Source organism: Cynocephalus volans, chromosome 5 (assembly GCF_027409185.1).
Source record: "Cynocephalus volans isolate mCynVol1 chromosome 5, mCynVol1.pri, whole genome shotgun sequence".
NCBI lineage: Eukaryota > Metazoa > Chordata > Mammalia > Dermoptera > Cynocephalidae > Cynocephalus > Cynocephalus volans.
The window spans coordinates 39999472-40024285 of NC_084464.1; the positions used below are offsets into that span (position 1 = coordinate 39999472).

At 40.1% G+C, this 24814-nt stretch overlaps 2 protein-coding genes and 1 non-coding gene across 4 annotated transcripts in view; 2 read left to right on the forward strand and 1 right to left on the reverse strand.

The window, feature by feature from the left end:
- Nucleotides 1-24814, reverse strand: part of LOC134377893 (zinc finger protein 184) — a 944311-nt gene that overhangs the window by 820781 nt on the left and 98716 nt on the right. The window lies entirely within an intron of this gene.
- Nucleotides 566-647, forward strand: TRNAS-GCU (transfer RNA serine (anticodon GCU)). The gene has a single exon. It is a non-coding gene; the product is annotated as a tRNA-Ser (tRNA).
- Nucleotides 13378-23328, forward strand: LOC134377909 (zinc finger and SCAN domain-containing protein 9). Of its 2 annotated transcripts, none has more exons than XM_063096719.1 (4): nt 13378-13463; nt 14877-15369; nt 15557-15704; nt 22128-23328. In XM_063096719.1, the coding sequence occupies exons 2-4, from the start codon at nt 14950-14952 to the stop codon at nt 22736-22738; spliced, it is 1179 nt and encodes a 392-aa protein (XP_062952789.1). In that variant the 5' UTR covers nt 13378-13463; nt 14877-14949; the 3' UTR covers nt 22739-23328. The 2 variants fall into 2 exon arrangements, with proteins under 2 accessions (XP_062952789.1, XP_062952790.1); XM_063096720.1 differs by having other exon boundaries at nt 13378-13458.

The window sequence follows — 24814 nt, forward strand, 5'->3', positions numbered from 1 at the left end:
AAAACACGTTCTCACCTGTTGCTGATTTATCATAAACTGATCAATACCAAGTCCTAGAGAAAATAATAAAAGAGAAAGTGGGGGCGTCTCCTGGCTGTCGAGCATATTTCAGAAGCAAATAAAAGGAATCCCAGAGCCAGGTTTCTGATACCTCACAAAAAACAAGATCGGAGAAGTTTCGATCGGGAGGCAGGGAAATCGGACCCTCGAATGCAGAATACGGCTGCAGAGGGGCCCGGTGAAAGTCTCAGCGTTATGTCTCCAGGGCCCCGCGGGGCGGCTGGCTGGAGCCCGGTGCAGGGTCGACGAGTCCGACAGTGTGTGTCTGGCACCGGTTCAACTTGTTATCAGGTTGCTATCGGGTTATCAGGTTCAACCTGTTATCAGAAACCAAATAACTTCACCATTCTAAAATATTTTGTGGTGGTTGTGAAATGTGCTTTAAGATACCCGACTCAGTCTGTAGTGGAAAGGATTCAAGGGCGATTACATACTCTGATATTGTTAACAAAAAGTCTGGGAGCACCGCACGGAGGAAGAAATTGAATAAGGCAGGCTTCCACGTGACGAGGTGGCCGAGTGGTTAAGGCGATGGACTGCTAATCCATTGTGCTCTGCACGCGTGGGTTCGAATCCCATCCTCGTCGGCTGGCTGAGTCCCACTTTTTTGATCTGGATAATAACTTTGCTTTGGTGAGTTAATTCCTTACTCACCACCCAGCTGAATAGTTCCTTGTAGTCTTCCCTGTTCTCTGCTTCCTCAGTAGCACTTATGAGGGCTGTGAACGATTTATTTGATTCATGTTTTTGCATTCCCTCACAACTTTTGCTTAGCAGGGATTCCCCACTGAGAAAAGAACTGAAGAATCACTTGAGGATCATAGAAAAGCATTACCTAACAAATTTAAAGTACCTGATAAAAAATAATCTGTAGAGTTATATACACAAAATTATTATACTAAACTTTATGGGTTATTTAAGGCATTTTCAGGCCAATTTTCCTCGACTGCAGTTTTCATCTATTATCTTTTATGCTAACTTGGAAAGCAGGCATTACTGTCTGTGATCCCTCTCTCTGACAAGGAGGAGTGTGTGTCTCTTTTCTAAGAGATATGACAGAACCAAAAAGTGCATTCCACACAACATTCCCATTTAGGACTAAGGATTTCTTCCTGAGCAAAGCAAAGAATGTTAGTATTGTGTAGTTTCTACTTGTGGCTTCCATCTCGGCTGATCTTTAGAGAAAAAAAAAATTTATATTTCTTCATTTATTTTATTATTTCCATTTTTGGATAAGTACTGCATTCACATGATTCAAAAAGTATCCAAAATTTTGTCACCAATTACCCTTTCCACCAGTAGGACACTGTATCCTCATGTATCCTCATATATCCTTCCAGAAACAAAGTATGCATATATAAGAAAATAAAGCTCCCCAAGATATATTGTTAAGTGAAAAAGAGCATGTTACAAGACAATATACATAGATGTTCCTTGTTGAAACAGGTAAATAAATCCATATCTATGTCTAAATATAATTATATAATTATATACCTAAATATAATTATATGTATGTACAATTTTGGATACACCATTTTGCATGTGTGTTTATATCTGTAATATAAATGTCTAGGAGTGGACATACTGTGTTCTAGGGTATATTCATTTGTAAGATATTGTCATCTTTCCTCCATAGGAGTTGTGTTGATTTACACTCCCAGCCAACACAATGGACAGAAGATCAGACTATGCCTGTTTATGCAGCCCTTGTAAGAGGAATCATTATTTCAACTTGCATTGTCACGGATCATCTAGAGGGAAGCACGAACACCCACAGTAAGAAGGAAATGATTAGGAATTCTGGGTTCTCATAAGACTAGTGGCTTTGGTTTATCACAGACTTTCTGAGTAACCACTAGCAGTTTGTAAATTGGGCTGATTAAATATTCAAGATTTAATGGACTTTAGGAATTGTTGGGGTTCCTCTTGTGTGGTTTGATTGGATTGTTTTATGAAAACGACAATTTAAAATGTCTAAATCTGACATCATATCATTAGATTCAAAGCATGAGCTCTTACATACAGATGAGATTGCTGTAGTTCAGCCAAAGTGTGGTCAAAAGTGTGGTCCCCAGAGCAACAGCGTCATCATCATCTCCTGGAAACTTGTTAGAAATACAACATTCCTGGGCCGACCCTGTGGCGCACTTGGGAGAGTGCCGCGCTGGGAGTGCAGAGCGCTCTCACCATGGGTTCGGATCCTATACAGGGATGGCCAGTGTGCTCACTGGCTGAGCGCGGTGTGTGTTGCGATCCCCTTACCAGTCACCAAAAAAAAAAAAAAAGAAAGAAAAGAAATACAAGATTCCTCTAGGACTGGGGCCCAGCAATTCGTGCTTTAACAAGATCTCTAGGTGATCCTGACCTGTGCTAAAGTTTGAAACTAGTGCTCTAGTTTTGTTTCATCTTTTTCTTTCCTTCAAAAACATGGTTAATCTAGATTTTATCCTCTTTGGTAAAATCATCTCTCCCTCAGAATGCACTTTTCTCCCATCATTCCAACATCATGAGTGTCTATCCTGAACAGCTCTGCCAAGATTAATCCTCTAGCCCCTATTTTTTCTGTCCACATAGTGACAATCTACAGAGCAAGCTAATATGATGTTAAAGATACCAGCCAACCATCAGGAACAAACCTGTAGTCTGACAAAATCAAATTTATTGAATCAGTGAAGTGACGAGATGCTCCATAATAACCAGGAAATGCCGCTCAGCAAGAGGAAGGAGAAAAGTATCTTTCCTAAGATTTACGTTCCTTTAAAGGATTCCGAGGAGACTCTAAAATAAGCGGGGATGGGGTCTGGAGTAGCAGCAGGGGTGATTAAGTAAGGATTGGGCATTGTCATGAGGAGAGGGTGGTTTTAGGTATCCCCAGTAATAGAAGGGTGTAACAAAGCGGATCTGGGGCGTCCTAAGAAGGCAGTAGTCACTCAAACAGGTGATTGCTGTGACACTTACAGCTGCTGCATTATTTGGAAGAAAACAGTGTTTCCTGTCATTTTGCACCTGACTCATCTGAGTCGGTCCTCCCAGCCTGATATCAGCAACATTGGGTGTTTTTTGGTTTGTTTAGTTGATTGGTTTTGGTTTTAGTTTTTCAATAGGAGATTTCCTTTATTTCCATCTAGATAGGTTTTTACTTTTTCAGTGGACATTTCCTGTCCCTGAGCCTCAGCTTCAGGAACTATTTTCGAATAGGCTGCTTCAGATGGGGGCTTCTGGGAACCTTTGGAGAGGACGCAGGCAGAGGTTTCCGCCATTTCAGCGGGGTCCAAGGAGGCCTAAGAGACCAGGCGGGGACAATGGCGAAAATTAGAGGGTGTTCTATCCCGCACCGGCACCCCGCAGCTCCACAGCGTGCGCGCGCACACACTCACACTCACACACTCACACGCACACACTCACACGCACACTCACTCACACACACTCAAACACACACTTTAACTCACACTCACACTCACACACTCACACGCACACACACACTCAAACACACACTTTTACACTCACACACACTCAAACACACACTTTTACTCACACGCACACTCACTCACACACACACTCAAACACACACTTTTACTCACACACACACACACACACGCGCGCGCCACAAGGACAGTTTTTCTCCCCTCCTGGAAGGCTGAGCGCTTGAATGGCAGGGACCTGCGCTGGTTTTTCAGACGTCTCCAGGATGGGGTTGGGGCGTTGGTGGGGAAGGAAGGGCAGGAGGTAGACTCGCCTGAATGATCTCGGTGAATTAGGCGGTCTTCTCTCAGACAGATGAAGTGACCGAGGACGCGTGTCCCGCAGCGAAGAAAGCCCGCCCCGGCCCGAGGTCTGAGGCAGGATTGCCAGATAAAATACAAAACGCCCCGTTACATTTGAATTTCAGATAAAGAACAAAAAAGATTTATGCACAAATCCAGCAACCCTAGTTAGTTGCTCCGCGCACCGGCGAGCAGGCTTCGGGACAGGGCCGGCCGCGGGGAGAGCGCCCCCTCGGAGGCTCGGAGGCAGCGGGGTCTCTGTGTCGGGAGAGGTTACTTTCCGGCCCTTTGCACCCGCTCCCGGGGAGTTTGCAAACGTCCTAAGGGCGGTGCCCATTTCAGAGTTGCTCAGGGCTCCGCCCAGGTTGGGTCACGTTACGTCTTGAGAACTCCTTTGCTTTGAAGAATAACTTTCTCACTCCTGGAACTAAGTATATCATTAAGCTGGAGAAGAGTTTTACTCAGAAAAGGGGAGAAATGGGCAGTTACCGGAGAGGAAAACGCAAAACCCCGCGGGGTCCGGCTGAGACTTGAACTCACTTGTACAACAGAGCAGCTGCCTTGCAGGATCCGACGTGGTAAAGTGAATTGACTTAGTCGTAAAGAGTTTTCCGTTGAAAACAGTAGTTTGTAAGCTACCTGCGACCAAGGTGTGAGGCGGTATCAGCTCATGAGACTTTAAGAAGAGCTGTGTTTGGGCCGAGGCAAGGGACTGGAGCGCGGAACCCCACTTCTGTTCCTGGGATTCAGCTGTAAAGTCGCTGTCACACACTTCTGGTGGGAGGATAAGTTGCCTTTTTGGAGGGCAAATAGGCACATCATTTATCACATTTAAAAAGTAGATATCAGACTTCAAAAATAGACTCACACATATATAGTCAACTGATGTTCACTGAAGTTGCCAAGGTGATTCAGTGAATCCCCTAGGAGGCAAAGGAAAGTTTTGAACAAATGGTGCAATTGAACGGCATGTGCCAAATGAATCTCAGTCCTTCCCTCATACTATTTAGAAAAATTAACTCACAATGGCTCATAGGCTTAAATAAAACCTAAAACTAAAAGTTCTAAAAGCAAAACCTTAGAAACATAAGATAAAATCCATATGAGTTAGGCAAGGATTTTACAAAGAGGACATAGAAAATGTAAACCATAAAAGAAAAATTGATAAATTGGACTTCGTCAAAATTAAAAACTTCTGCTCTTCGAAAGGTACTGTTGTTAATAAAAGGGCAAGCCTCAGACTCAGAAAATACATGCAGAGAACTCTTACAATTCAACAATAGTGAAACAATACTATCCTCCTACCTCCACGAAAATGGGGGAAAGGTTTGAATTTACTCTTCAACAAAGAAGATATACAGAGGACAAATAAGGACCTGAAAAGATCTCAATATCAGGAGTCATTAGGAAAATTCAAATTAAAGCTACAATAAAATACTACTACACACCTATTAGAGTGGGAAAGACTAAAAAATTAGAAACCTAATAATACCAAGTGTTGATGAGCATGTGGAGCAATTAGTATTCTCATGTATTGCCAGTCACCATGCAAAATGGTACAGCCACTTGGAAAAACAGTTTGGCAGTTTCTTACAAAGCTAAACATATATTTGCTCTATGATCCCATAATCCTCCTTCCAGATATTTACTCAAGAAAAGTGAAAACACGTCCACCTATACATGAATGTTTATATCGGCTTTAATCATAATGAGCAAAAGCTAAAAACAACGCAATTGTTCTTCATCTGGTGAGTGGATAAGCAAATTGTGGTACATCCATGTGGTGGTACTCAGCAATATAAAGAAAAGACCACTAATACACACAACATAAATGAATCTCGAAAGCAGTATGCCAAGTGAAAGAAACTGGAAAACAGACCCAAATTATTTCATCCCAGAAAAAGCAAAAGATAAAGTAAAAAATCATATTAGAGATTGACAGGTGCTGGGAGTAGAGGGAAAAGATGACTAAAAAGGAGCAAGGGGAAAATTGGGGGAGGGTGCTGGAAATGCATATCTCATTTGTAGTGGTCTTTACATGACTATATGTGTTTGCCAAAACTCATCCAACTGTGCATATAAAAAGTTAAGTTTTACTGTATGCAAATTATAAACATCAATAAACCCGACCTTTAAAAAAGAGGGCTATCATCACTCAGCTCTTCCACTTCTGAAACTCTATTTTACAGAAATACTTGCATAAGTTCACTAAGTTTTGCACAAGAACATCAAAGAATTTTCAAGGTAGTGTTTGAAATAGAGGGTTAAGATAAGGCTGGTTAAAAAAATTACAGTACATCAATTTAGTTGTACTACCACATAACCATCGAAAAGAATAAAACAGACAGGTACTAAATGACATAAAATGTATGCTGCTGAGCAATAATCTATAGCAGTTTCCGTTTCTGGAAATACAATTCCAGAAGTACACATAATGACATATTCACTTTTAAGTAGCTTTGAGGAATACATGCCAAACTGTCGGTGTGCATATTTTTCTTTTAGGAATTGAATTGGGGGTGCAGGAACTTTTCAATTATTACTGAATTTGCTTTTGCAATGTCTGAAGGGGGTGGTAGCCAGGAGGAGCATATACGCATTTGTCATTTAAAAACATCTGCATAAAACAATGTCTTGGGACTAATTAATATCATAGGACTCAGGAGTGCTACTTATATTCGGTGCTGACCACCCACCGTTTTGAGATCGGAGGTGAGGGGAGAAGAATGTGACAGAATCCCTAAGGGGGGACGGGGTTGGATGGAAGCGCTAAAATGCACGGGAGGCATGCTAATAGTGGCTGGGCAAAAAAATGGGGAGGCCCCATCTTGGTCCCAGTGGTTTTCAACCATTTGGGCAGCCTTTTAAGGATCTCAGGCCTTTTAAAGACTCGCAAAGTTCATGGGCTCGAGGTTCTCTGGTGACCATCTAAGAACCTCAAGTCAGGACGAAGGACACTAAGGTTGGGGGTAGGGGTGGAATCTCAGAGCATGGAGCAGTGGGAGCGCTGACCTCCAAGCTTTGCCGGATGAGTTCCCAGGTTCTTCCAGCCTTAAAATGTTCTGAATCAGAAGAGACCATAATTTAGGAAATCAAGAGTCCACAGCAGGGAGAACGACAGAGCGAGGGAAAAGATCTATTTAATAAATATTCCTCTTATGCGTTTCTCTCTTAACCGGGCGCTGGAGGGAGCGGGGAGCGCTGGGGGGAGGCAGGGGAATGGGGTGCAATGTTGGCCGTCCCCGCAGCGGCTCCTGTGCTCACACACCCCTGGCTGAATCCCGTCGCCGCGGCCTGTCGCTCTGCAGTCTCCCTTTTGCTCTAGGCCCAGTGCCTTGGTTTCTTCATCCTGCTGCATCTCTGGTTCCCGTGAACTTTAAATACCCTCGCTGAGACGGCGCGCGCTGCTGCAACCCTGAGAGTTCGACGGAAGCCGCGTGGCGCCTCCGCTCGGGTTTCTGTTCTGAGCTCGGTTGTTCTCTCAGGGGTGAGTTCCCGCAACTGCTCTCAGAAGCTGCGCGGCGGCAGCAACGTCTGGAACGACGAATGAAGAGAAAATGAAAAGATATTACTTTCTTCAACGATATGCAAAATAATTTTTAAAACGTGGTTGCAGTGTATAAATTTCTAGAAAATATGCCAAAACAGCCTTAGAAGAAACAGAAAATCAAACGTACCAATTACAATTGAAGACATAAAAATTGTCAACAAACTACCCTCCCCATCAGACATAATAATCCGTTATAGAATAGATAATTCCAATGCATTTAAAACTGTTTCAGAACATTAAAAAAAAAGGCATATTCGATTTCTTTCCTGAAACAATCTTAACATTGACCTTGAAACCCAAAATTGATTACAAATAAGAAAACCACGTATTCTTATTTTACTTATGCTGAATCCTAAAGAAAATGGGAACAAACAGAATACAGCGGCACATTAAAACAATAAATAATTCAGTATGACAAAATTGAGATGAGTATAAAAATTGTTTAAAATGGAGGAAGGATTAGGGAGAAATAGGTAAAGGGCCACAAAAAAAGTTTACAGTGTGTAATGATAAAAGAAAAAATAAATAAAAATTTTAAAATTGTTTAAAATTAAGAAATCTTTAAATATAATTCACCATATTAGCATACATAAGGAGAAAAACATAAAAGCACTTAAATAGATGTTACAATGGCATTTCATTACATTAACATCCATTTTTATAAAGATTTTAAAAACCTTCAATAAAGAGGAATAGATAGTTCTTTATTTAAATAAAACATATCTAACTTACATCAATGGCCATCATCCTGCTTTTCAAAGAAACATTATATGCATTGCTTTGAAGTTAAAAACATGTTTGAAAGATATCCACTCTCACCACTGTTATTTTGTAGTGTTTTGGAGGAATTAGAATTATTTAAATAAATAAATTTGAAAGATGGAGTTAAAATTATCATTATATTAGCCACATGAAGATATACTACGATTTATTTGTAAAATTAAATACATTTGTAAAAATAAATTAGAGAATTCAATTGTCTTCCTATATACGCACAAGATGGAAGAAAAAACCTTATTTACAATAGCCACAAAAGAGATAAAGCATTGAGAAACAAATTTAAGAGGAAATTATAAGATCAATATATAGAGCACTTTAAACATTTTTAACCCAAGGTGTGGAGAGGCAAATCAATTTTCTGTACAAGTCTAGATACTTAATACAATGCCAATAATTTTTTTAATTTGTTTTCAAACTGGATAAATTTTGCGAAAAATAAACAAGTATTAATAGCCAGAAAATTTCAGAAAATAATAATGAGGCAGACATATGCTTTCTGGGTATTAAAACATATTACAAGCTACAATGAATATTACATTGCAGTACAAATAGGATAGAAATTCCAAAAGTAGGTACAAATATTTAAACATCTGATTTAAAATGATTTTTCAGGGGCCAGCCCGTGGCTCACTCGGGAGAGTGTGGTGCTGATAACACCAAGGCCACGGATTCGGATCCCATATAGGGATGGCCGGTTGCTCACTGGGTGAGCGTGGTGCTGACAACACCAAGTCAAGGGTTAAGATCCCCTTACCGGTCATCTTTTAAAAAAAAAAAAAAAAATGATTTTTCAGGTCAGTGAAGAAACGATGGATTATTCAGTAAATGGTATTGGGACATCGCAATAAGCATCTGAAAAAAACAGAGGGTAATTCACACCTCACATCTTACAATGAGATAATTTCCAGATGGTTCAAAATTTAATAGAAAAAAATACATAGAAATATTAGAAGACACCATGTGAGAATTTTCTTTTATACTCTTGGCAAAAGAGGACTTTCTTAGCATCACACAAACCTTAAAAAACATAAAAGATTAGTAAATTTAACTACTTGAAATTTTTCAATTTCTGTAACAAAAACCACCACAAAGTTAAACAGAAAAAAATTTTAAATGATCACAAAGCACTAACTTCCCTAATATATCATGACCATACAAGTCAAAAAGAGAAAGACCATCACAATAGAAAAAGCAGAAAGGATATGAACGTAAAATTCACAGAAAATAAATGTACATTAATAATAATTTGTTCTAACAACACAAGAATATACCATTTTTTTTAATCTGTAGGTTGTCAAAGATCAAAAAGTTTGGTTACGGTGGGAGGAGATATTACTTTCAGATATTGTTAGAGAGTTTTTAATATTTCTAAGTACTTTGGAGGGCAATTTAGCAGTGCATGTAAATTTTATAAATGCACATATTCTTTGACTTAGAAATTCTTCTGAGACATACTCACACATGTGTAAGATGACGTATGTATAAAACTAGTTCACCATTGTTTATAAATGGAAAATGATTGGAAATAGCTTAATTGTCCATCAACAGAGGACTGGCTAAATAAATCTGCACAGTGGAATATTATGCAGCTGTCAAAAATAAAGAGGTAGCTTTAGGTGTATGGCTATGGGGAAAATGCCAAGATTTATTGTTAAATAAAACAAGCAAAATAGGGAAAAGTATACAAAATGTTTTACTATTTGTGTAAAATACTGGGGCTGAATTACACATAAATATTTGCTTCTACATGCATAGGATATCTCTGAATGATTATATAAGAATTCAATAGCTTTGGCTGTTTCTAGGGAATTAAGTTATGTGGCTGGGGACAGGAGTAGGAAGATTTTTATTTAAAAAATTTTTATTTTGAAAATGTTTAAATATGAAAAAGAAAATAAAGAGACAAGTACATATCCAAGATCCCTTATCCACAGTTCTAAAATTCACAAAATTCAGAAAACTCTGAGTTTTTTCCCCATAAATTTGGGAAAGTTTTTTATGGGGAAGTTTTTTTTTCCCCATAAAACTCATAGGAAGGCAAATCATGAGGTTTTTCAGTCTTTATTTAACTCACTTAGGGTGACTATTCATGTATTTCATTGTAGAAATATTAAGGTGTTTGACATGTTCTGAAACTGCTCGAGGTTACATAATATACAGTATATACCCATTATCTTTCTAAAATTTAAAAAATCCTGAATTTGGAAACACATGTACTCCCAAAGGCTTATGTGTAACATAAACAAGTAGTCACCTATATTTTATAATTGTTTACATTTGGCCATATTTGCTTCCCCCATTCTATCTCTCACTCTCTCTCTGTGCTGAAGTATTTTAAAGTAAATTATAGACATCATAACTTACCCTTAAATACTTCAATATCCATCTCTAAAAAAGGAAAGAAATATTTTTAAATAGAACTACAATATTATTACCACATCCAACAAAAGTTAAAATATCAGAGACAGATTTTTCAGTGTATGCCCTTTTGTACCTTTTGTTTTTTGAATCTGTGGCTATATAACTTATTCAATAGACAATAAAATTTAAAATTAAAAATAATCTGGATGGGACCTTTACTACTTAAAATTGCCAAGAAGCTGTGGGATCTGTCCAAGATATTGTTAAAGGAAAGGAAAGAAGGACTCAAAAGAAGCAGCTGAAATTGAAAATTGGAAAAAACAAACCACTTCATTTTAGTTCCCAACTAAGTTGGGGCTGGTGTGAGGAGGGCTTGCAATAGTCAGTACTACAGAGCTTGATGGGCATGAAAAGCCAATCCAAATCCAAAAGAAGTGTCTACTACTTTGAAGGAAAGTTTTGTTCTCTTCATCATAGAAAGAATCGAATGCAATCAACATGCCACTAGGTGGCTGGCTGTACCCATTGTGATATTACACCATATCTAGGTGCAGATAGGTTGGTTGCAGCTCTTGCAAATTGGATCCTCAACAGTGGTGGTGGATCTTCAACAGTGGTGTTAGCTAGATTAGTCTTTGCAAAAGCTTTTGTTTTGTTTTGTTTTGTGTTTTGTGCCTGTGCACAGCCTCTGTCAGGGCAGACATGGTCACCATGTTCAAAATCTCCTTGAGCAAATGCTGAGGTCGTTGAAAAAAGAGCTGCTGACATTCACAGGGCAGATCATCTCACCCACTTGCTCACTGAAACCCTCCCTTGGGTTAGTGGAGATTCATATGGGACACAAATATTTACACATTTGGCACCCATTCTAAGAGATCTATCCATATACCAGTTAGTTTTCTCAATCTCTGTGTCACCATCCTCTAATCCTTCCCTCCCTCCTTTCCTTCTTTCTTTTCTTTCCTTTCCTTCTTTTCTCCCTCCCTTCCTTCCTTTTCTTCTTTCTTTCTTTCTTTCTTTCTTTCTTGCTTGCTTGCTTGCTTGCTTGCTTGCTTGCTTGCTTATGGCATAACCCACAGCACTGTTAGTATCCCAATATTTCTGCTTCTAGATTCGGGTAATCCTCAATCTTTTTAGTCAGTCTTGTAGTCAATATTTCTTCTTGTCTATGAGATGGTGTGGCATTTTCAATATTATCAGTAGGAATCCCCATTCCTATATTAAAAATAATTCTTTCTGTCCCAGGACACTCATCAAAGTACTGCCATAGGGGACTCTTTCCTCATGCAGACAGGTGGGAGCCAGTACCTCTTATAGCTGTTTAGCTACGATGAAGCCCAATGTACTGCTCCTTGACTTTAGGGTAGAGCCTGCCTGAGTCCTCTAGTTGACCTATTTACAGGCACATATAAACCAGTTAGAGAGCCTATCCAACTGCCAGAAGGACATTTGAGAATTTTCATACAAATATGAAAACTGTTTACATGTCACAGATGGCCATCCAAAATGGAAGAGAATAATATATTTTAACAGTCTATTCAAATCCAAGAGAAGTTAAATATTTGCTTCCATTTCATATAGTTTTTTAAGAAAGCTTGTAATGAGGTCTTCGCAAGAGAACACGGTATGTGGAAGGAAGTGATGAGGATTTCGAACAAATTTTCTTCACACTGATGCTTTTAATGATTACATACTTATTGGATATTTGGAAGAAATTGAAGTAAAGCCTGAAGCTTGGGTATATTTAATCCTCAGAAGGCTGGGTTGAGGAAAACAACTAAAGACATTTACAGAGTTACAGTTTTGGAGTTAAAACACATCATGGAACTTCCATTAACATACAAGATACTTGCTTACCACTGTAATAAGATAAATAATGAGGTTCTGTTAAAACAAAACGTCGTTTAATGTATGCAATACCACCATTCTGGTTGGCATAATAAAATTGGCGAATGACTACCGGTACTTAAACTTATGCTGTTTTGTACCAGTAAAGCTTATTTAATTGGTTTGGGGTTGATTTTTGTATTATTACTAAAAATCCAGACAACTTTTATAGCAAAAAATAGAAAGGAAGGGAGGAAGGGAGGGCAGGATGGAAAGACGGGGAGAGAGAGAAGGAAAGAAAGGAAGGAAGGGAGGAAGGAGGGGAGGGGAGGGGAGGGGAGGGGAGGGAGCTTATATAAAGAATATGAAGGGGCCCAGACAAATGAGTTTTGGTACATGTGCTTTATGGAATATTATGCAACCACTAAATGAGTTAGATCTACGTGACAAAGAAGGATGTCTAAGGGCATGTACTGAAAACATTAAAATAAGTGGGGGAGAAAAAGCTAAATGTAAAATAGCTTAATGCAATTGTGTGTGTGTGTGTGCGTGTGTGTGTGTGTGTGTGTGTGTGTGTGTGTGAGAGAGAGAGAGAGAGAGAGAGAGAGAGAGAGAGAGAGAGAGAGAGAGAGAGAGAGATTAAAATGACATACAAATTCCAAACTAACGGCGACAGTGACTGCCTCAGGGGGTGGGACTGAGGAGGGACGTGTGAAGTTTTACCTTTTACTTTATTAATTTGTTACTTGTCTGAGGTTTTTTAAATCATAAATAATGTATTAATTTTTTAAATGTTTTTTTTAAATCGGCATTTTAAATAGTTAACGGCCTATGCTTCATAAAACCTGTATGCGGCCCCCACACGTACGAAATTCCGACAATGCGATCCAGGGCTTAAAAAGAACTGGAGGCCAGGAAAGGGCGGGTTGATTTCACCTGGGTGGGGCGGCGCGGGGAGGTGGGACACAGAGACGCGCATCCTAGACCGACCCGGAAGTGCCTCAGCTCTGTCGCCCGGATGAGTGGCCGGCGTCCTCCCAGCCTGGCCATTGTTCTCGCAGAGCGCTTCTCACAATTCCTGGGTTCGGGCACCTTCTCCCTCCTCGCCTGTAGCAGGTCCCGTGAGTTGGCCCCTGGGATTGGGGCTGGGGGGCCTGGGGCTGAGAAAGGGGTGTGGAAAGTGAACCTCAGCCGCGGGGAGGTCGGAGCGAGGGGAGGGGAGGTTGTCTGTGCCGGGAGGCTCCGGGCGCCACCTGGACCCAACGGGAGAGGTGGCGGGGTGGGGGGGAGCTTCGAGGCTGAAGGGTCACCACGGTGAATAACAGCAGGATTAGGACTCAGAAAAGGAAACGCCCCGGAGAGGAAGTTGAGGACAAATTTTAAAAGACTTATTTCAGCCTCTTCTTCCCGGAGAACCTCTATACCCTCTCACCTTTCGATTCTTAAAGCAAATTAAGGGGTGTTGAATAAACGGTTTCAGTTGCAGAATGTGACTGTTCCGGATTCCCTTTCCCTTAATTGACTTACAATCCATACAAATCACTAAGGAGCCTGTTACAGATGCATATTCTGGCCTCCAATCCTTCCCCACCCAACCCTCACCCCCGGATTCAAATTTCCTAGCTATTTGCCACGGGCTTGTCAGGCTGGAATTCAAGTGCTGTGCTGTGCCTCTCGACATTTTAGAGACACAGGCGTCCTGAGTATCAGGCATTGGCTGGGTCTGTGAAGAAAGCTTCTGCCTTGGGCTTCTGTGAATTCTTAGGACTGTCCTCGCAAAGAATTTGACCTTGGGCACCCTCCTTAACTTCTCCTGGCCTCCATTTTTTATCTAGTGAAATAATAATTATAATAAAACCACAGAGGGTAATTGTGAGGGTTAAATATGGTCCTGCATCTGAAAACATGTTGTAGGTTGTTATGCAATGTCCACTGATCCTCTTAAGAAGCAGCAGGGTGGTATGGAAAGCTCACAGGACTTGGAATTCACATAAGCCTTCCTTTCTTTAAATTTAGTGAAAATAATACCAACCTTAAATGGTTGATTTGAAGATTAATTTAAGAAAACTCAAGTAAAGATTTCAGTAAATGTTGATTAATTCATTTAGTCAGGGACAGGAACAGTATTTCCATTTATCCTTTTTCTATTTTGACTTTTATAGTGAATCCAAACTTTTTATCCAGACATTCTGAGTGATCTGTGTAGTCCGTAATTCATAGGCTATTTCCTCCATGAACTCTTTCAGGTACTATTGCTATTTCTTTTTTACGTAGAGAAACTGGAGATTGAAAGAAAATAATAAATTGGCACAAGGTCACACAATTAGTGAATGTTAGAACCAGAATAAAATCCAGTTCTGGGTCTATGCTGTGCATGTTAGGAACATATGTTTTTCCATTATTTCCATGTTTTGGTCACCAACTCACTTTACTTTCAGTGAAGAGCTTTAGGGTCTATGACAATTACTTATATTATCAGTTTCTATAACAGCTATTGCCATTTTTCTATATAAACAATTATTTTTACTGCTTAGGAGGAAGCCTCTAAAGGTGTGTCTTGAAGCATAGCTCCAGCAAGCGGGTACCTTTTAAGCTATTCAAGGTCAAATGAATACAGACTCAAAGGAGATTTTATCTCTGGATGTTCAAGTTCCTGAGGTGTGGGAAGAGCTTCTGACAATGAAAGTGGAGGCAGAAAGTCACCTTCAAAAGCAGGAATCCAGATTGAAGCGTAACAATCCACTGGCAAGGGAAATCTTCCGAAGGCACTTTCGACAACTCTGCTACCAGGAGACCCCTGGACCAAGGGAGGCTCTTACCCGGCTCCAGGAACTTTGCTATCAGTGGTTGAGACCACATGTAAGCACAAAGGAGCAGATTTTGGATCTGCTGGTGCTGGAGCAATTCCTCTCCATCCTGCCCAAGGAACTCCAGAGCTGGGTGAGGGAACACTGCCCAGAGAGTGGAGAAGAGGCTGTGATTTTGCTGGAGGATCTGGAGAGAGAGCTTGATGAACCACAACATGAGGTAGGAAGGGAGATTTGTGAAGGAAAACTGTACATGTGGGATACCAAGGATCCTTGTATTCTTTGTTTTGCATTCCCTTGACTTTGGTAATAAAACAAGACCCTCCCTCTTGCTTCCTTCTTTCTGGGAAGTGTTTCTTCAGGCAATTAATTTCTTAAGAAGTCAAGTCTTGTCTCTCTGTCCCCAGACGGTAGTCCACAGACACAGACAAGAAGTCGTCTCTAAACAGATAGTGACTGTAGGAGAGCACACGTCACTGAGCCTTCGGTCCCAGACTTCGGAGCCCCAGCTCACATGTGACCCTGCTCAGAAGTCCCATCCTTTTGGAGAAACAGGTGAGGGACAGGATTTATCAGACGTTGAACATATCTCACCTGGTCAAGCAGAAACAAAAAAACCCAGAGCTAGGGAAACGGGATCCAAAAACTCCTTACCAGACAGCAGCAATGCTCAGTGCTTCTGAGTGCCTAGTGTGCTCATCTTTGTCCCCTCTCCCTGGATTCAGTCTTCTCCCTGAGTGCCATCCTGGCAGCTCTCTGGACTTAGGTCACATGGTACATTAGGAAAGCTTTCCGGAATCACTATGGAGCACAGCTTTAGTGAATGGGCTTCAAGGTTTGGCAGACATAGGTTCAGATCATGGCTTTGCCTCGTGGAAGCTGCTTGTACGGGGCAGGTTACTTAACCCCTTGACTCAGTTCCCTCATCTATAAAAAGGGGTTGGTAACAGTATTGTCTTAGTTTACCCAGGCTGCCGTAACAGAATGCCACGGACTGGGTGGCTTAAACAACAGAAATTTATTTTCTCACAGTTCTGAAGGCTGGAAGTCCAGTATCAAGGCACCATGAAGTTTGGTTTCTGGTGAGGCCTCTCTTCCTGACTTGTAGATTCGCATCTTCTTGCTATGTCCACTCATGGCTTGTCCTCTGTACATGTGCAGAGAGAGAGCTCTGGTGTCTCTATTCTTATAAGGACTCCAGTCCTGTCAGATTGGGACCCCACCTTCTGACCTCATTTAAGCTTAATTACTTCCCCAAAGGCCCTATCTCCAAACACAGTCACACTGACCATAACATATGAATTGTGAGTGGACACAATTTAGTCCATAACAAGTATGTATGTCAGAAGGTTGTAGTGAGTATCAGATAAAAACAATTTATGCAATTTATGGAAAAACAATTTATGGGATGCATTATGCATAATACATGGTAGCTATTCTTATCAGAAATCACCAGTGCCACCCTTGCTGATTAGAGTTCTCACTTACAGTAGGAAGATATGAGATACTGCTTAGTAGGTGGCAGACTATATGGGAGAATTCAGTGGAATCAAGGATGTTGCCATTTCCTTGTATGTAATCTCCTAGTGGTGGCAGTGGCCACCCTTGTGGGTATAGTAGTGGGAACTTGGGGCTAAGTCAGCTGTGACTAAGACTAGCTGAGAGCTAAGTCCCATTCTAGCTCTCTCTGCAAGAACTGGCTTCAGCTTCTAATTTTTTATACAGAACATCATAGCTTCTTACTGACTTTTTGTTGACTTTCTGACAATCAGACTACAACAGGGTTCTGCCTTTTCAGTTTCTCATTATGTACCTATGCGTCACAGCCGCAACTTCCCATGCCTCTCTACCTCTAGCCTCTTTATTTCATCCACTCTAGCACCCATACAGTTGTCCTGGATTTCTATTACATGGAGCACATCTCTTGAATTAATTAAAATGTATTTGTTGAGTAAATTCTGTGCACACTGCAGACCTTCATTTGGCTCCCATGACCTTGTCTGATAAAAATTCCTCTGTTTTTTTTTTAACTTCTCAGTATACAATATAGTTGATTTTCGTGTCCCTTTACCCATTCCTCTTTCCCCTATCTCTCTGTCCCTTCCCCCTCATCTACATTATATCAGTTCACTTATCTTAACAAGTTCAAGGATTTGTTGCGATTGTTGTGTCTTCTGCCCCCCACTGTTTATTTGTTTGTATATTTATTTATTTTTAGCTCCCACAAATAAGTGAGAACATGTGGTATTTCTCTTTCTGTGCCTGACTTTTTCACTTAATATAATTTTCTCTAAGTCCATCCATATTACTGCAAATGATAGTATTTCATTCTTTTTTATAGCAGAGTAGTATTCCATTGTGTAGATATACCACATTTTCCATATCCACTCATCTGATGATGGATATTTGGGCTGGTTCCAACTCTTGGCTATTGTAAATAGTGCTGCAGTAAACATGGGAGTACAGGTATCCCTTCGGCATGATGATTTCCATTTCTCTGGGTATATTCCCAGCAGTGGAATGGCTGGGTCATATGGTAGATCTATCTGTAATTGTCTGAGGAACCACCATACCATTTTCCATAAAGGCTGCACCATTTTGCAGTCCCACCAACAGAGTATGAAAATTCCTTTTTGTCCACAACCTCACCAGCATTTATCATGCTCAGTTTTTTGGATATTAGCCATCCTAACTGGAGTGAGATGGTATCTCAAAGTGGTTTTGATTTGCATTTCCTGAATGCTGAGTGATGTTGAGCATTTTTTCATGTTTGTTGGCCATTCATATATCTTCCTTTGAAAAATGCCTATTCAGCTCCTTTGCCCATTTTCTAATTGGGTTATTTGGTTTTTTTGCTGTAAAGTTGTTTCAGTTCCTTGTATATTCTGGATATTAATCCTTTGTCAGATGTGTATTCTGCAAATATTTTCTCCCACTCTGGTGGTTGTCTTTTAACTCTGTTAATTGTTTCTTTTGCTGTGCAGAAGCTTTTTAGTTTGATATAATCCCATTTGTTTATTTTTCCTTTGGTTGCCCGTGCTTTTGGGGTCATATTCATGAAGTCTGTACCCAATCCTACTTCCTGGAGTGTTTCCCCTACGTTTTCTTTAAGGAGTTTTGTTTCTGGATATATATTTAATTCTTTAATCCTTTTTAGTTGATTTTGGTATATGGTGAGAGGTATGGGTCTAGTTTCATTTTCCTACATATGAATAACTAGTTTTGCCAGCACCATTTGCTGAAGAGGCAGTCTCTTACCCAGAATGTAGACTTGGTCCTTTGTCAGAGATCAGATAGCTAAAGATGTATGGATTAATTTCTGGATTCTCTATTCTATTCCATTTATCTGAGTGTCTGTTTTTATGCCAGTATCATGCTGTTTTGGTTATTATAGCTTTGTAGTATAGTTTAAAGTCAGGTAGTGTTATGTCTCCAGGATTGCTTTGCTATCCGTTGTCTTTTGTTATTTCCTATAAATGTCAGGATAGTTTCTTCCATTTCTGAGAAAAATGTCATTGGAATTTTGATGGGGATTTCATTGAATCTGTTGATCTTTTGGGTAATATGGACCTTTTCACAATGTTAATTCTTCTGATCCAAGAGCACGGGATATCTTTCCATCTTCTTATGTCCTCTTTAATTTCTCTCAATAGTGGTTTGTAGTTCTCTTCGCAGAGATTTTTCACATCCTTGGTTAACTTTATTCCTAAGTATTTTGTTTTTTTGGTGGCTATTGTAAATGAGCAAGCTTTCTTGATTTCTGTTTCTGCATGTTCACTATTGGAGAATAGAAATGCTACTGATTTTTGTGTGTTGATTTTGTATCTTTCAACTTTGCTGAAATCATTTATCAACTCCAAGAGTTTTTTGTAGAGGCTTTAGGCTTTTCAATATATAGGATCATGTCATCTGCAAACAGGGATAGTTTGACCTCATCTTTTCCAATCTGGATGCCCTTTATTTCCTTCTCTTCTCTGATAGCTCTGGCTAATACTTCCAACACTGTGTTGAATAGGAGTGGTGAGAGTGGGCATCCTTGTCTAGTTCCTGTTCTTAGGGAAAAGCTGAGCTTTTCCCCATTCAGGATTATATTGGCAGTGGGCTTATCATATATGGCTATAATTGTGTTGAGATACTTTCCATCTATACCTAACATCACCCTGATACCAAAACCAAAGATACAACAAAAAAAGAAAACTACAGGCCAATATCCTTGATGAGTATAAATGCAAAAATCCTCAATAAAATACTAGCTAACAGAATACAGCAACACATACACAAAATTATACACCATGATCAAGTGGGATTCATCTGAGGGATGCAAGTTTGGTTCAACATGTGCAAATCAATAAATGTGATATACCACATCAATAAAATCAAAGACAAAAACCATATGATTATCTCTATAGATGCTGAAAAAGCATTTGACAAAATTCAACATTTGTTCATGATAAAGACTCTCCAAAATTCCTCTGATTTTATTTTCCCCTTTTATGAGTATCTTTCAGTCAGTTCCTTTGTTTCTACTTCTTCTTCCTATGAACTTGGACTCTTCATTTTCTAGCCATCTTCTCCTTTCTTCTACCTTCCAAACTGCATCTAGAACCCTGCCAAGAACCCCCTTTTCCAGGAAGCACATCTAAGTAAGTTAATCCACCCAATCCATCTATCCATCCATTCATCCACCAATCCGTCCGTCCATCCATCCATGTAGTCATTTATTTATTCAAACAATATTTATTAAGCATCTACTATGGCTGTAGGAGATTATCCAGAGGACATCTGCAGGTCTGAGAGCTCTTCCTATAGGAGGATATCAAGGCAGGTATGTGTTACAAATTCAGGAAGAGCCAATATTGTAAAGCAACATAGTAGTGTTTGAAATTACAAGGACCAAGTTCAAGTTCCAGCTTTTCAAGTTTTTAGTCAAGTAATATTTAAAGTTACTTTATATCACTAAGTTTGAGTTTCTTTTCAAGTTCATGCTGATTGTAAAAAATCCAGATAATAAAGAAGTTTAAATAGTGAAAAATGAAAATTCTCCAGATTCTACTCCCTAGGGGTAAGTACTATCAATTTGCTGTGTATTTTCCAGAACTTTTTCTGTACTTTGTCTGTCTAGCTATATATTTATCTTCTATTTCTTCCCCACTTATTTAAAGAGGTGGGATAATAACATCAAAGGGTTTTGTGGTGAGTCAATTTGATAATGTATATAAAGTGCTTCATAAGTCATGGAAGGTGGAAATGTCCAAATTCCTTTGTATATTTCAGATTTAATATGAGGTTTTGGCCAATGGGCAGTACTGAGTCCACTTGTGGCCCATTTCTTCTCTACAGACACATTTCTGTTTTCCAAACCTGTTGTGACACCCCAGCTAATAGGAGGAGGAGACCGATGGCCTAACCATAAAGGAGTCCTAAGCGGTACCTATATAGGTGTGTGGGGACAATACAGTTAGATGTGGTAGAAAGAGCCAGATGCTGTGATCACCAAAGAGGCGATCAGGGACTGTTTTCCCTGGGCTTTTTCTGGGTGTCAAGGTGGAATCACATCTGAGGAACCCAAGATATTTCAGAGATACGACAGCAGCTGCTGTCTAGAATTTAGACAATTGGGGTCTGTTTCTTTTCATTCTTACCTGCAACTCCTTCAAGCAGAGAGGGTCTGGGCCAGCCCTGTGGCTCACTCAGGAGAGTGCGGCCACAGGTTCGGATCCTATATAGGGATGGCTGGTGCGCTCACTGGCTGAGCATGGTGCAGACCACACCGTGCCGAGGGTTGTGATCCCCTTACTATTCAAAAAAAAAAAAAAAAACAGAGAGGGTCTGATAGGGTTGGCTGGACACTATCCAATATTGACCAGTCCTGTGGGCTAGCCTTTGCCTCAGGTACCAGTTCCTGGACCAGTCAGTTGAGGCCATAGTACTAAGACTGGTTTCAGTCCCTTCCCTTTTATTTATTCATTCTTCCAATAGTATTTTTTGAGCAACTACTATGTGCCAGGCATGATTCTCAGGGAATAAAACAGAAAGATCCTGCTCTCACAGAGATTAGATTGTAGCAAGGGGGAGACAATAATGAACATAAAAATAAGGAGATGATATAATATGTCAGAAGGTGATGAGTGTTATGGAATAAAGCAAAAATAGACCACGGGATAGGGGAGATTTAGAGTGCTATGGATGAGCAAACAGATTGCAGTATTAAATAGAAAAATTAAGATAGGCCTCATTGAGATGAGAGCTGAGCAAAGATTTGAAGTGAAAGTGTGAGCCTTGCTTTTATCTGAGGTGAGTGTTTTCTAGGAAGAGAAAAGCACTAGAGCAAAGAAAAGCACTAGAGCAAAGAAAAGCACTAGAGCAAAGGCCTTGTGGTGGAATGCATTTTGGATTGTTATAGATTTGAAAGCCTTAAAGTACTGCCTGAAGCACCTAGAATAGTAGAAGCTGACTCTCAGGCCATCCTCTCACCCTGTGACACCCTGCTTTGCTGAAGAGGTCTCCACAAGAGGGCTCTCAGAAGATGTGCCCCTTGGACTCTGGACTTCTCAGCCTCTAAAACTATAAGAAATAAATTCTATTTCTGTATAAATTTTTTTAAAAGAGTAGAAGCTTAATATAAATGAATGAATGAATAAAAGGTCACTCTCCTTGGAAAGAGTCACTTTAAGGCTCCCTATTTCAAAAGGGAGGAAGAGATCTAAGGGAAAACTACAGAGAAGCCACCTGATATTTACCCTTTCTTCCCTGTGAAGAAGTATAAAAAACTCTCCAGGCCAAGTCCCCATAGGGATGGGATGAGCTACATTTTGCCAAAGAGGGCAAACTACTCTTGTTGTCTAGGGATAGATGTTACCACACTGGCTCTTCTGATTCTAACCTCCTCCCTATTCAATGATGTATTTCTGTAGACATAGTCAGCATCGCATAGGCTCAGGGAAGAAGTCACTTTTACCTAGTATTTTTTTGTTTCAGATGAGATGACCAAGACTGAAGAAAGAGAATTGGTACTAAGAAAAGACTGTCCTAAGATAGTGGAACCACATGGAAGAATGTTTCCTGAACAGACCTGGGAGGTATCACACCAGGATTCCCCACATGGAGGATCCGTGGCGGGTCAGTTAGAGAGGCAGTGGGGAAGCCCCTTAGGAGAGGTGCAACACAAATGCGATGAATGTGGGAAGAGCTTTGTTCAGAGCTCAGGTCTCATTCGGCATCAAAGAATTCACACTGGAGAAAGACCTTATGAATGTAACGAGTGTGGAAAAACCTTCAGTCGGAGTTCTGGTCTTTTTAATCACCGAGGAATCCACAATGTACAGAAACGGTACCACTGTAAAGAATGTGGGAAGGCCTTCAGTCAGAGTGCAGGTCTTATCCAGCATCAGAGAACTCACAAGGGAGAAAAGCCCTATCAGTGCAGCCAGTGCAATAAGAGCTACGGTCGGCGTTCATTTCTCATTGAGCATCAGAGAAGCCACACAGGGGAGCGACCTCACCAGTGCATTGAATGCAGGAAAAGCTTTAATCGCCACTGCAACCTCATCCGCCATCAGAAGATCCACACAGTGGCTGAGCCAGTCTAGCCCTTGCTATGCAAGTTTTCCAGATCACTGGCCAAGTCGTGTGGGGTAGTGATAAGACTAGAAAATGCCTCTTCCTGTCTCCACTAAATGTGTTTGGAACAAATACTGACATGGCCCAGGGACTTCCTAAGAAGAAAGTGGGTTTTTGAAGCTGCTGTTTTCCTTTTTGTTCATTTACCCCTTTCCTGTACTTACTACCCTTGTCCCTCTTATTTATTCTCTTTGAGATAGCTACTAAACTCTCCTAATAACGTAATAGCTGGCACTGATAGAGTCAACACACCTGAAAGATCTGGTATCTGTGTTTACTTCCTAAAGATAAAATAGAGCTGCTGGTGTTTTATTATAAATGGGTCTTCAGTGCTCACTATGACCAGTGCCTACATTGTAAACACCTTTTCCACCTTACTGCTTCCCTCTGACACATACATGACTCTCCTTGGAATAGTGACTAGCATTGGCTGGGTGCCACACAGAGTATGTCCATTTACTTAATCATAGTTTGTCCTCACAACCACTACACAGGGAAACTAGTAGTATCATTATTCCATTTTACAGACAAGTAATCTAAGACCAGAAAATCCAAGCATCAGAGCCAAGGCTTAAATTACACCCTGACCTGAACTTTTATTTTTAGTAACCTTTTTATTTTGGAATAAGTTTAGACTTTTAAAAAATTTGCAAAGATAGGTAGAGTTCTCACGTTCCTGATGTTAAGATTTAACATCACATCTTTTTAGTCAAACCCTTCAGTTAAACTCTTTGACTCCAAATCCCAGTCTCTACAATGACATGCTTCATACTGGTATTATCATGTTTTCTCATTTAGGCTTAGTTACCTGAAACTCCCTTAGAGCTTTTCTGTCACATCTTCAGTATATGGAAAGTCACCTGTATCCTGAGTGCGAGGCCATATCTGAGAATTGGATCACCATCCAGATAAGAAGCTACTGTCTGAAATCTCCTAAAATTCTCTTCTGTTTGCTTGGCTTAGGTCTAGAGAAAAAATTTCCTCCCAGTATATATCTTTAAGAAAATCAAAGAAGAGTTATGTATTCCTGAGTATTCTGTTCCCAAAGAAAGCTCTTTCCCATTGAAGTTTACACATGGAGAAGAGGAATCTCCCCTTCTTAGGATTAAAACTTGAGGCTCGAGGTCCCCAAAGGCTCTCTTTGCTTCCCCTCCCTTACTGCCTCATGATTTCTCTATTAAGGCTGCAGCCCCATCTCTTTCCTTTAATCTATTTGACTTGATGTTGGAGGTTTTCTGAGAGATGGGAGTGAAAGGAGGAAAATCCCAGTTTGCTAGGACAACTCAGTGCATACGCAGTTAGAGCTTTGCACTGTTTTCAGTAACAAATATGTTTCACGGGGCAGCCAACTCTTAATTTGAATTGGGGATTATTTATTTTAACTCTTATAGAAAATTCAAATAAGCAAAAGTGGAATAGCATAGTTAACCCCCATGTACTCATCACCTGGCTTCAACAGTTAACTCATGGCCAGTTCTGTTTCATTGATACCTCCTCCTCATTTCCTCTGGATAATTTTGAAGCAAAACTTAAAAGGTAAATGTTGATTCAAGTTGAGAGCATTAAGCAGATCCGTTGACTGAGTCCTCTCTTGATTCAAGTTTCTACTCCTTTTCTCTTGTTTTTCTACTGAGTCAGTAGCATAGGAAGTTGAATTTTAAGTCAAGACCTTAATAACAGTTTTCCATCACAGGGAAAATAAATTATCTAATACACAGTATTACCTAAAAACTGGAAAATTCCAGCTTGAACTGAGATCCCTTTCCCTCCTGCATCAGGGAAAAGTTCTACACATTGCGGGAAAGCCCCAGAGGAATTTCCATGTCATAGAAGGTTTAAAAGATAAACTCCAGAATCATCTGATAGGAATGTTAAATATAAAATACCTTCCTATACCAAACAAATGGTCCGGGGAGTAGTTATTACTGATTACATTAAGTGTCTTGAGTGAGTTCAAAAGTTCAAAAATTAAAGCATCCTTTCTTATGTCTCCATTCCATATGGTATAGTGAATAAGGATGGACCAGGGATCGGGATCACCAGGA

What these genes read in the sequence shown, in the direction of transcription:
- LOC134377909 (XM_063096719.1), top strand. Translation starts at nt 14,950, where the DNA reads ATGAATACAGACTCAAAGGAGATTTTATCTCTGGATGTTCAAGTTCCT. An exon ending in TTGATGAACCACAACATGAG is followed by an intron (nt 15,370 to 15,556) that starts GTAGGAAGGGAG and finishes CTCTGTCCCCAG; the next exon opens with ACGGTAGTCCACAGACACAG. An exon ending in CCATCCTTTTGGAGAAACAG is followed by an intron (nt 15,705 to 22,127) that starts GTGAGGGACAGG and finishes TTTTTGTTTCAG; the next exon opens with ATGAGATGACCAAGACTGAA.